Source organism: Dasypus novemcinctus, chromosome 13, assembly GCF_030445035.2.
Source record: "Dasypus novemcinctus isolate mDasNov1 chromosome 13, mDasNov1.1.hap2, whole genome shotgun sequence".
In the NCBI taxonomy this organism is placed as follows: Eukaryota; Metazoa; Chordata; class Mammalia; order Cingulata; family Dasypodidae; genus Dasypus; species Dasypus novemcinctus.
In genome coordinates this window covers 43,395,441-43,409,034 of record NC_080685.1, presented here as the reverse complement: position 1 = coordinate 43,409,034, position 13,594 = coordinate 43,395,441, and the positions used below count along the sequence as shown (strand labels likewise).

The 13,594-nt window shown below is 35.9% G+C and overlaps 1 protein-coding gene across 1 annotated transcript in view; it reads left to right on the top strand.

Annotated features, from left to right (window-relative positions):
* The window catches only part of TMCO1 (transmembrane and coiled-coil domains 1), a 70,374-nt gene extending 57,270 nt beyond the window's left edge, over positions 1 to 13,104 (top strand). Inside the window, exon 7 of the mRNA XM_058310057.2 lies at positions 12,504 to 13,104. Coding sequence (XP_058166040.1) covers positions 12,504 to 12,602 — 99 coding nt within the window. The 3' untranslated portion in view covers positions 12,603 to 13,104. The remainder of the gene's footprint in view (positions 1 to 12,503) is intronic.
* Positions 13,105 to 13,594: the final 490 nt, after the last annotated feature.

Genomic DNA, 13,594 nt, shown 5'->3' with positions numbered 1-13,594 from the left:
CTGAAGTTATTAGACTTTTTTATCACTGGATTTCCTGACTAGAGGATTTGTTTTTAAAGTCTTTGATTTGTAAAAGATTATGGATATGTATACATATGAGAATTACTAAAATTTCTACAGTATCAGACAGAAGCCACCTTCTTTACTACGTGTGACTGTGTAATTAAACCAACCAGTGCTAGTCCCTTTATGACAATAATGTCCCCCCTTTTTGTGATAGAGATATAATATTAGATTGAATTAAAAGTTATCCATCTGCTTCAATCAGACTTTACCCCCATCCTTAGGAGTGGAAATAATTCTTTGATAGACCTGTTCATTTATTCATTCAACAAAATTGAGCATATACATGTGTGAAGCACTGGGTTGGGTACTTTATAGTTGTAATCAAAACTGACATATAATGGTCCTTGCTGTCATGTAACTTAAGATTCTTTTGAAATAAAAAGGTTAGTTATTCCACCTATGGCTTCACTTTCTTAAAATCATTTTTTAAAATGGAGGTGTAGAAAAACATTTAAAATTATTTCTATTACACTAGTCATTTTGAATAGAGGCAAATTAAGCAAAGATTAAACTTTAAATCCAAACTAAGGCAATTTTGACATATTACTAATCACATAAGTAATTCTAGGATGTATTATTGATTATATGACTCACCATTCATTGACTTAAGAGATTTTAAAGAAATGTGGAAATTGCACTGTACTGATCATATAATAGCTTTTTTAAAATTAATTTTTAATTTAATTATTTTTAATACTTTTTAAATTAAAGTTAATAGATCACAAAGAGCATTACATTAAAAAAAAAAGGTTCCCATATAACCCACCTCCCACCCCCCCACCACCATCATTTTTGTAAATTGTTGTTTTTTTTTTTTAAGATAAATACATCTCAAAAAATGTTACATTAAAAAACATAAGAGGTTCCTGTATACCCCCCACCTCCCCATCTCACTCCTCCCACACCAACAACCTCCCCCATCATTGTGGCACACTCATTGCACTCGGTGAACATATTCTGGAGCGCTGCTGCACCACATGGATAGTAGTTTACCCTGTAATTCACACTCTCCCCCAGTACATTCAGTGGGTTATGGCAGGGTATGTAAAGTCCAGCATCTGACCCTGCATTATCATTTAGGACAACTCAAAGTCCCAGCAATGCCCCCACATCACATCTTTTCTTCCCTCTCCCTACCCTCAGTAACTACTGTGGCCACTTTGTCCACCTCAAGGCTATAGTTTCTTCTATTACTAGTCACAATAGTTTTATAGTAGAATATCAGTAAGTCTACTCTAATCCATATTTTATTCCTCCATTTTGTGGACCCTGGGATTGTGATGTCCACTCCACCTCTAGATCAAGAGGGGACTTAGATCCCACATGGATGATGGATGCAATTCTTCTGCTTGCAGTTGTAGGCACTCTTGATTCCCTGGTGTGGTGGTTGACCATCTTCACTATATAATAGATTTTTTTTTTCTCTCCCCTTCCCCCGCCCCCCCACAGTTGTCTGCTCTCTCTGTCCATTCGCTGTGTGTTCTTCTGTGACTGCTTCTATCCTTATCAGCGACACCGGGAATCTGTGTTTCTTTTTGTTGTGTCATCTTGTGTAAGCTCTCCATGTGTGCGGTGCCATTCTTGGGCAGGCTGCATTTTCTTTTGCACTGGGCGGCTCTTCTTATGGGGCGCACTCCTTGTATGTGGGGCTCCCCTATGCGGGGGGGGGGGGGGGGGGAGGGGACACCCCTGTGTGGCAGGGCACTCCTTGCACGCATCAGTACTGCGCATGGGCCAGCTCCACACAGGTCAAGGAGGCTTGGGGTTTGAGCTGCGGACCTCCCACATGGTATGCAGGCACCCTATCCATTGGACCAAGTCCACTTCTCTCTATATAACAGATTTTAAGACACATTCATCATTAAGAAACATTAAAATGATGGGAAGTAAGAAGGAATGCATTGTATGGTTGAGGAAATAAAATATTTTAGAGATAAAACACCTAGGTTTGAATCTTGTTGCCAGTTACTGAGTGTCCTTGGGAAAGTCATATATAACCTCTCTTGAGTCTTTTTTCACAAAGGTGAAATGGAGTTTAGCGTTGATGATATAGAAAAGTTAGTAGTTCTTAAGGCCAGGCATTTTAAAAAATCAATTACCCCCCACACACACCTACACACACTTTTGGGTGTTTTTAAATTTAATTTTTGTTCCCCAGTCCAGATAGGATAGAGTTTCTCATCAGAGATTGTATCAACTGAAAATAAATCTAATTATGCGTTCTCGTTTTCCCTTTCTCGTTAACTTTTGTTTACTTCCTTAAAGTTTAGTGATTAGCTACCTTGACCTTCACATCACAGCTGTTTCCTTTGTTGTGAATTTCTAGCAACAGAAATAGCAGGTTTGCCAACAAGAGGTGTTAAATTAGTCCATGGTCGTGATAAATTTAAAAAATAAAAAAATTCCTTAACTCCTAAAAATAAGGGACTTGTTTTTTGTTTTTTTCTTACTATGTATCAATAGTGGATTGCGTAAAAGATGATCTCCTCTATAGAAACCTTAAACCTCAGCAAAAATCTAAGCAAATTTACACGGTAAACAGCTAAAGGCATTCTGTAAAGGGAAAATTGTTCTAGTCTTATAGAGTTGTATGAACATAAAAGCTATGAATAGAAACTTCTTTTTTTTTAAGATTGATTTATTTATTTACCCCCCCCCCCACCCCCCACCCCAACCCCGTTGTCTGTTCTCTGTATCTATTTGCTGCGTCTTGTTTCTTTGTCTGCTTCTGTTGTTGTCAGCGGCACGGGAATCCGTCTCTTTTTGTTGAGTCATCTTGTTGTGTCACCTCTCTGTGTGGGCGGCACCATTCCTGGGCAGGCTGCGCTTTCTTTTGCACTGGGCGGCCCTCCTTACTGGGCACACTCCTTGCCCATGGGATCCCCTACGTGGGGGCAGTGGGGGGGGAGGACGGGGGACAGGGACGACGACGGGATGGACAGGGGGACGACACCCCTGCGTGGCAGGGCACTCCTTGCGCGCATCAGCACTGCGCATGGGCCAGCTCCACATGGGTCAAGGAGGCCCGGGGTTTGAACCACGGACCTCCCATGTGGTAGATGGACAGACACTCTAACCACTGGGCCAAGTCTGCTGCCTAGAAACTTTTCTTTGAAAGCAAAAAGGATTAGTAGTTTCTGAGGAAAAGTGGAAAAAAGAGTTTATATATTTTCTTTCGTCACTCATCTTTCTATATAACTTTATGTATGTGTGATTATACTCTGCAAAGGGTCAAAGAGAGTTTTGTCTGGTCTCCTTTAATAGGTATTGCTGTTCAGGACAATGATTAAAAATAGACTTTTGGTTTTCCAAGGACAAAAAATTTTGCTCTGCCATTTCTATATATTAAAGCTGGTTCTAATTGTTAGTGTCATCATATCTTAAAGTCACCAAAATGATATAAGGACCAGATGTCTGCCATCTTCTGTATATATCTCATCATTAATTTTTGTGACTTTTATTTAAAGCTTAGAGCTTAATTCACTAAAAATCAGTATAGCTCATCTACAAGAAGGGTATTTTCATTTGTAGTATTTTATTTTCAAATCAGAGTGTGCATGTGGTTCAGAAAATGATAGCCATCTAATTGAGAAGAACAGATTATTCAGGTATCATCTTAATCTGGTCTCTAAATTGTTTAAGTTCCTTAATTCAGGGTATTACTTAAAATGTTCCGTCTCATTGCTGAAGATTGATGCCAGTATTTATATTATGCTAGGAACTATTCTCTGTTGCTGAGGATACAGATGTGAAAAGTCTTGGTCTACCCTTGTGGAACTCATGTATATAGTGGGAAGACTGACTTATAAGCAAGAATAGAATGTGACTGAGTTTCTGGTGGATGGTAACAGGAAGGAAAACGTCACTGAAGAGGATTGCCTTAATGTCTGCATCATAATACATCATTAAGTGATTATTTTTATTTTAGCATTTCATATAGTGCAAGTTTACTGGTAATGAATTCTCTTAATATTCATTTATTTGAAGATATTTTTATTTTACATTCATTCTTGAAGGATATTTTCAAGGGATATAGAATTCAGGGTTCACTGGATTTTTTTTTTTCTTTTATCTTTTTGCATTTTAAAATGTCTTTTCCCCTATCTTTTGGCCTTCATTATTTCTGATGAGAAGTCATTCACATCTTTGTATCCCTATAGGTAATGTGTCACCCTTCTCTGCTTTCAAATTATCTCTTTAAGTTTGGGTTTTAGCAATTTGATTAAGATGTACCTAGGGGTTTGTTTGGTTGGTTGGTTGGTTTGGTTTTTTGTTGGGTTTTTTTTTTATTATCCTGCTTAGAGTTTATGTTTTCACTAAATTTAGGAAGTTTTCATTATTTCTTCAAAAAATTTTCCCCCCTTTCTTTCTTTTACTGGATATCTATTTTAGTCTTTTTGGTATTGTCTATAGGATACTAAGATTCTATACTTTTTTTTCTTTTTCTCTCTATTTATGTAGGAAAATTTCTGTTGTTCCATCTCCAAGCTCACTGCTTCCTCTGCCTTCTCTAATTTGTGTTAACTCTGAGTTCATCCAATGGATTTAAAATTTTTTCAGATATATTTTTCAGTCCCAGAATTTTCATTTGGTTCTCTTTCTCTCTCTGGTATCCTTTACCCTTCTGTCATTTCTTATTTGTTCATTTATTATGAGCAATTTTCTTTTGTTTCCTTAGGCATATGGAATTAGCATTAAAAACCTTGCTCGCTAATTCCAACATTGGACCTCCTCAGGGCCAGTCTCTTTCTGTTGCCTGTTCTTTCAAATATAGGCCATGTTTTCTTGTGTCTTGGTATATCTAGTAATTTTGGATTGTATCTTGGACATTGTCAGTGATAGATTATAGAGAGTCTGAATTCTGTTATTCTTGGAAAAGTGCTGATTTTTTTTAACAAGCAGTTAAATGGGGCTCCATCTCCTAATTCTGTCTCCTTTGTCATAGGCAGAACTTGAAATCTCTGTTCTTTCCCTCAATTTTTAGTGGCCATGGTTATTTTGAACCCTTTCATTTGGTTCTTTAAGCCAGCAAGACTGCAATTTCATTTAGAGTTTTAGACATTCCACATGTTGTTGACGGGATCTGCTCTATTACAAAATTTAAAAAAAAAAAAAAAAATCTTGTCTTCCTGCACTAAACTAAAATTCAGAACATTCTCTTTGACTAATTCTCAAAGAAAGGGCTAAATAAGAGATGTAGGGAAATTTTCATTTAAAGAGAAAAAAAGAGATTGTCATTTGACCCCTGACCCCAGGAGAAAAATACAAAGGAGGCCTTTGGACTAGCTAAGACAGAAAATATTCATTCAACTTTACATGGGAGGTGGCATTATTCTTGTGTAGATGTGATGTGCCCATCTTGCGTTTCAAATTTTGCTTTGTATTTTGCAAGATATGTGTTGAGGTCTGTAATGTAATCCTAGAATGTTAGAGGCACAGGTAACTATGGCTCTATGAAGATGCTTGGTGTGGAGTGCAGGGGCAAAAATAAGGGCTTCGCAGGGGACTTCAGGTTCCCAACCCTGTTTGATCGGTTTTCTAAATTGGGTTTTGACATAAGATTTTGTTCTAAGAAAGGATTCTGTGGCTTAAAAGCTCTGGAAACTATTGATCCTAGTCAGCCCCTTTTTTAAAGGATAAGGAAATTGAAAAGATATTGTTTATTTCTTACCTAGTTTGCCAGTACTGGAACCCAAATCTTCTGTTAACCCAATAATACTTCAGCTATGCTAATGTTGTACTGTCTTTTTTTTTTTTCCCCCAGTAAATATTTAGTCTCTAAATATTTCTCCCAAACAGTCTATTCAGATATAATGTGACAGCCCTGGGAATGTTGAAAGGAACCATTTGAGGTGATTGGATTTTACACGCAGCTTTATTCACATAATAAAAATTATATTACGGGAACCTGAGAAATTGTAATTAATTAGAAGCAAGGGCTGTTTATCAGATGCTAGAGAAACTAACAGAACAAACTGAGGGTTGCCATGGCTGGGTTATTTTAGTTAAATGACTAAGGAATAACATTTAGCAGAATGTGTTTATTGCCAGTGACCTGGGTCTTCCCAAAATATCTAGTTAGCAACCAACAACTTCCTTTTCTTGATCACCGGTTCTTACTCTTTGCAAAAGAGGAAGGAACACAAATCCTGTAGTGGTATTTCTCTGGGTTTCCTGTCAATAGAAGGCATGATTACAGGAAAATGATTTTCCCTTGTTTTTCCCTTCTGACGTACATTCTTCAGTTTGTTACCTTATTATATAAGGTTGGACAGAAATTAAGAATAATTGTTATTTTTTCCAAAATGTTACCACATCTTACTATATTTTGCATTTGTGTTAAATTTTCTTCCATGTCATCTTCATAATATATTAAAACTCCTGTCTTTTAGCAAAATGCATCTTTCTGAACTAAATCTTACTCATTAAGAAGCCCCGAAAAATTGACCTCAAGGAGGAGAATTGAGAGACTACAGAAATTCAGTCAGGTCAGATTTAATGGATGAGGATGTTGAAAATATTGCCTGACAGTTTAGTGTTTCTTTTTTCTTATCTGCACATAAGGATAATAATGCCTTCTGTTCACTGAGTTGTGAGGATTTAAATAAGAACACACATGTAAAGTGCTTAGTGTAATGCCTGGCACAAAATAAGTACTCAGTAACTGTTAACCATTATTATTGTTCTTCTTCAGTGCATGCTGTGACCTTCACTTTGACATAGCCCTCACAGAAATATTTGTCTTTATTTTAAATTATCCTCTTTAACAACATTTCAAATAGGGAGGCAGGGAATGAGAAAAGGGTATTATTTTGCTATGTAATGTTAGTCTTTATATGCATTTTTGTATAATAGCATTTATATTTTATAGTGTATATAGTGTATATAGTGTATATAGGGAAAGGAGAGAGTGTGTGTGCATTTATTCACTTAACAATAAATATATGTATTCATCTATGTGTGCTTATGCATAGTCTTTATAATTACGATTTGCTTTTAGAGGCCTGCTACAGGATTTTTCCTTTTAAGGTAAAGATCTGACACAGAGAGGTAAGTTAGTAAAGAAAAACTATACTTTGAGTTATGTCAGTGCAAGTTCTTACAGCCTCTTTTGGCCTTAACTTTCTCATCTCTAAAGAGGGTGTAACTAAGGACTATTATCTAGTCCTTAAAACTATTTGCAGACTCTGAATTGCATAGAAATGTGGGATGTTATTACTACTGTACACAGAATAGTAGACTCTAGTGTTTTACCCAGCTTTCTTATACCTTGGGACCATTTAGTTAGTTCCTACTACATGCTTTCGAGGAAATTATTTCAGTGACGGGGAACCAGGGGAAATTGTATCTAAGAAAAGCAATCATAAGAACTGGATTTCATTTAGAGACTATAGGAATTTAAACAGATTGTTTAGAATTTCATGCAGTAATAAAATTGCATGCAGTAAATGCAGAACTTTGTGTTAAAATACAATTCCTAGAGTAATATAACACTGATATATTTAATTTAGTGTCCCTAAAGGGAGGCTGTGACAAGAACCACAGGAAAACAAAGTATAGGGAAACGGACTTGGCCCAGTGGTTAGGGCGTCCGTTTACCACATGGGAGGTCCGCGGTTCAAACCCGGGGCCTCCTTGACCCGTGTGGAGCTGGCCCATGCGCAGTGCTGATGGGCGCAAGGAGTGCCCTGTCACGCAGGGGTGTCCCCCGTGTAGGGGAATCCCACGCGCAAGGAGTGCACCCGGTAAGGAGAGCGGCCCACTGTGAAAGAAAGTGCAGCCTGCCCAGGAATGGCGCCGCCCACACTTCCTGTGCCGCTGACGACAACAGGACAAAGAAACAAGACGCAGCAAATAGACACAGAGAACAGACAACTGGGGGAGGGGGGGGGGGGATTAAATAAATAAATAAAATCTTTTTTTAAAAAAAGTAAAATAACAAAGTATAAAGCTCTCTGAATTTCCATGATCTTCAGCCACAGCTACCAAAATGTTTCATTTTTAACACTTTTTGTTGTTGTTGCTGTTCAAGCTGTTTTCATCTAGAGTGTGGCATTCACTCACTAATCATTATGCTTTTCGAATTAGTGAATAAAAGGCTATACTCTACCCTTTCAGAAACCCTTGCTTCTTCAAAATATTTTCTATTTATTCTCCATTCGGTTGTCTTTTTTAAATCACCATAAACTTGCAATTTCAAGGTCATCAGAGGTTATTCTGGTATTTTTATCTCTAAAATGATAAGGTCTCATTTAGTTGGCTCCTGTCTCTTCAGAATAACTAACCAAGGTATATTTTTTGTCTAGACTGTATTACTCTTTGCTAACTGGACAAATGTATGTATCAGCAGCCAATTCTATAATGTCTTATTATTTCAAATTTATCTTTTTTTTTCCCCCAAGATATTATTTACCTTTTTATTTGAGTAGTCAAAATGTTAAAAGTTGACAGGATGGTTGAACATTTGGCTAAATAGGATCACAGATCACTGTCAAACAATACTTGCTTCTTTTCTTTAATTAAAATGATAATAAAAATTTTTAAAGTAAATATAGGAGATAACATGATGGTAAAAAAAAACTTTTTCATAGTTGTGAGAAAACTTGTTTCTTTTCTACAATTCAGGACATGATAAAGTTCAAGAAATTATTTTGATAAAACATAGATTCTTTATCTTTTACAATTGATTATTCGGAGTGAAAAAAGAATTTACAATCTCTTACTAAGAATAGGCAGGGAAGTGGATGTGGCTCAAGTGATTGGGCTTCCACCTACCATATGGGAGGACCTGGGTTCAATCCCTGGGGCCTCCTGGTTGAAGGAAAAAAAATGTGCCCGCTCAGCGAGCCAGTGCCTGCCCAGCAAGCTGAGTGCCCGTGAGTGCCCACATGGTGAGTCAAGTGCCTGTGCAGCAAGCTGAGTGCCCACATGGCAAGTCGGTTGCCTGCTCAATGAGCCAGTGCCGGTACAAGTGAGTTATGCAGCAAGATAATGATGGGACAAAGGAGAGAGTCAAGGTGAGGTGCAGTGGAAACCAGGAACTGAGGTGGCGCAAATGACAGGGAGCTTCTCTCCACACCAGAGGTGTGAATCCTGGTGAATCCTAGAGGAAAAAAAAAAACGAGAAGAGAAGACAAAAAAAGAAATAGATACAGAGGATCACACAGTGAATGGACACAGACAGCAAAAAACAGCAGGGTGTGTGGGAGGGGAAGGGGAAAAAAAAGAATAGACAGACAATCCAAGAAAACTTTGTCATTTTAATAGAATAAAACAAATTTTAGTTTTGCATCAGTATACTGTTTGATACTTAGGTTCCTGAAAATTTTATAGATCTATCAAATTTTATTTAACTTCACAAAAAATAAAATTCCTTTCTACAAACCTACAACTTTTTTTTCCATTCAGGCTTTCTCCTACATTTCCTATTTCTTATTTTGTAACAACTAGTCATTTTATTTTAGAACAAAACTACTCTCTTTTTCCTTAATAACCTGCATATCATATGTACTTAAGTTGCCAAAATGATTTTGGAAACTGTCTGCAAGCTAATATTTACAAAACACATCTACCACCAAAATAAGAGTTGTCAGAACAATGGCTCTATATGGTTAAATGTAAACTTACATATATATATTCCTTTAAATATCTAGTAGATATACCACATTAGTGTATTTGATCAGTAAACCTGTATATGTTAAGGTTAAATATAAACTTATATATAAACTTAAAAGTTTAGGTTTATATAAAAGTTTATAAACTTAAACATGTATATTCATTTGTATATAATTATTAATATCCAAAAATGCATGCTTTTTTTTGGGTATTTAACATAGATAACTCGGAAGACATAATTGTTTTCTTTTACATTAAAAATTTTAAAGTTAGTGTTCAGAGGATTTACAGCTTAAAATTTTCAGCGCTGAGACAGAAGAAATAGATTTAGTAACAAAGATAAAACAGATTTAAAAATCACTAGTACATATAAAAGAGAAGAATTTTTGCTTGCCCCACTTTATTTTTTATCTGTAATCAGATTGTTGTTGTGTTTTTAGTAAAGAAGCTATTTTAGAATAATTATTGTATTTATTAGAAGTTTTTCAGTACTAGTTAAATAATACACCTTACTTTTTGGAAGAGTCTGGAATTTATTTTATATCAATGTTACAAGTTACTCCATTAATACAAAATAGTAACTACAGTAATAATAAATCTGCTTTGGTCTGTGGTTACATTCCCCCCTTGTTTTTGTTCCATTCTCAATCTTGAGGAATTTGGGATCATGTCCACTCTGATTGCTTCAGACTGAAAGGGGATTTAGATATTTTTTTATGGGGCAGAGGAAAGAAACCGTTTTGCTAGCAGTTGAAGATACTCCTTGCTTTGGGGATGGGACTTGTCTGTCATCATTGTTTTGATCGTTGTCTAGGGCATGCCTGAAAAATTGGAGATGAGGAGTTGAATGCAACTCTGCTGGGTTTCATCAACTTTTATCTTCTAGTTTCCTGTAATGCCTGTCTTAATGTGAGATACATTATAAGTGCTCAATAAAACTTATTAATTAACTAAAATAAATTGACAGCTAGTGACATGATATTTGGTCTTCTTATTGTTTTGTGTGATGGGTATTGTAGAAGTGGGCACGAAGGAGCTATTTTTATTGTTTAATGCATACTCAGGCCATTCTCCAACTTTTCTAAGGAGAGATACCCTGATCTGATTGTTTCTTCTCCTTAACCTATTTTCAGATTTCTTTTAAAGTAAAGCATGAATTATAGTATCGTGGACTATCTATATGTAAATATATGAAATATTTTATGGGAAATGTAAATTAAATAGTTCTTAAGGTTGTATTCTTCATAATTAAACATTCCAGTTATACTCTGACAGTATTATCTCAGAAATATATACACACTCATATCTGTAGCAGTCATCATTTCTTAAAGATGAAGGATTGCTGGAGTGGGAGGATATTGTATATACCCAGAGCTGCTTGCCTATGGGTAGTCACACAGTCACTTATGTACAGTAGGTACTAAATTACTCTTAAATTAATGAAAATGTGCCTGCTAACCTGCCTACAACAAAGTAGAGTTTGTTCTGAAGGCCAGAACTTTAACAAAGGAAAGTGTGTAAGAGAACCCACTACACTAAGAATCAGAACACCTGGATTTTAATCCTAACTCTGCTCTTAATTTTGCTTTGTAATTTTGAAAAAACCATTTCACTTCTCCAAGGTTTAGTTTCTTCAGATGTAAAATGAAAGAATTGCACAAGAAGAATCAGATGCTCTCTAAAGTCTTCTCTTGATGTGCTATATAAATTCTTAACCACTGATCTCTACTTAACCTCTCCACATTCATAAACCTTCTTCCATCTCTCTTGAAAACATACTGATTGATCCCCATATCTCACTGTCCACTCATGGTTGTTCTTTTGTACATCCATGTTTGCTCCCATCAGTTGAGTCATTGCCTTTCAAGAGTCAGTTGTGTTTATCTCACACCTGTTAATGCTGTTCATGTGGTTTTACTTATAATTTATTTGTGTAATTTAAACATTTGTTACAATCACTGATGAAATCTGAGTAAAGTTGTTTTATGAGAACTTGAGTTTGGGAAGACACATTGTAAGTAAGTTTCTAAAAAATTGAGTTAGATAGGCATGAGAACTGAAAAAGATGCAGGGAAGATGATAAAAATCTAGGAGGATTCTCAACTGAAAATTGTAGACAGTGCAATAATAACTAATTACAGCCAGAAGATGCATACCAAAAACAGAAAGCAGTGCTTCTATGCAAACAGTGAGCCCTAAGTTAAACCATGGAATGTAGTTAATAGTACAGTTATAAAAATGTGCTATCATCAATTGTAATACATGTGCCATACCAATGCAATGTGTTAATAGTAGGGTGGTATATGGAAATCCTGTATTTTATGTGTGACTGTTCTGTAAACTCACAACTTAATAAACAAATTAATAAATGGCTATGTCTGGAACCCACCACCCATAGAGGGGAAAAAAAAGCAGTGCTGTAAGAAATAATAATATATGTACTTGATATGCTTCATGTTAAAATAAAAGATTACCTCTTTTTATGGTTCTCCACTTTAAATTCTTTGGTTAGTAGACCAAGGTCCCATCAGGTAAGAGGGCTTTTACTATTCAGTAATCTTCATAACACTAGATCTTATTTTATGTATTACTATTTTACATATTACATAGTAGTATTACTACTGTTACATATTATATATATGTTACATGTATTATATATATGTTACAGCTATTAATAGTAGTATATTACTAATATTGTATATATTACATAGTAGTAATCATCCTATTTCAGGTCATAATGGTACTTGTAATTTATATGAGATCTATGTAAAACACTTCTGTATATCTCACACTAAGACCCAATTCTTATATTTTCTTCACAGAATATCCAGAAGATTCTTGGCCTTGCCCCTTCACGAGCTGCCACCAAGCAGGCAGGTGGATTTCTTGGCCCTCCACCTCCTTCTGGGAAATTCTCTTGAAATCGGGCAGAACTCTTTAATTCTTGTCATTCTTTTTAGACACTCAAATCAGACTGGCAACTATTTTGTAGCAGGAGCCATAGGCAGCTTTAGCACCATGGCCACTTTATAGACTTGAGTTATTTCTAGGCTTTTTGCATATGATTAAAATGAGAATGGCACCCAAAAACATGGTTGTGCTTTTGGTCACAGATAAAAAAAATTTTAAATAAGTATGTTGATTAGATAAATTCAAGTGATGTTTTTGTAATAAGAAACAAATGGCATCTTTCTTGTTTTGCTTACATAAATATTTTCTGTGGGACCGACTCATAAGACTGTGCTATATGCCATATACCATGGAAATTTGCTATCCATGAGCATTAGAGAAAATCTGAAAGAAACAATTTAGTTTGTGTAACTCTTAATTGGAGCTATTTGTTATGATTGTGTGTGTGTTTTTTACACCCAAGCCAAATACATGATTGGATATCAATAAAGTGGTCAAATATTAGTTACATCATCTATAAGGAGAGATGTTTCATTTTGTTTTGCTTTGCCATATTTATAGACACATGCTTTTAATAATCTGAACAAAAGGGTAAACATTGGTGAGGAAAGGCTAAAATAAAGTTTTTAATGTACCATTCTACCATGCTTGCTTTGTATGCTCAAAATATGGAAGTGTCCTACTGTAAGAATGGAAGGCAAGAGTGGAAGGCAAGAGTGGAAAGGAAGATAGTGACTCAGGAGAATATAAAAATGAGAGTTTTTAGCAATTCCCTCCAGCTCCTATTGCAGACTTTTGGATTCTTGTATTGGTACTCTTACATCTCCCCTGGAGGCAAGCTTATACTTGTATGTGATTTAACTTGTGGAGCTTCCTTTTAGTCACAATAGCCTTCATTTCCTCCCCTGCCCCTTTGTAAGGAAGAAGCACAGCACTAATATTAGGAAAACAATAAAGTATAAAAATTAAGGGGAGGGAAGCGGATTTGGCCCAATGGATAGGG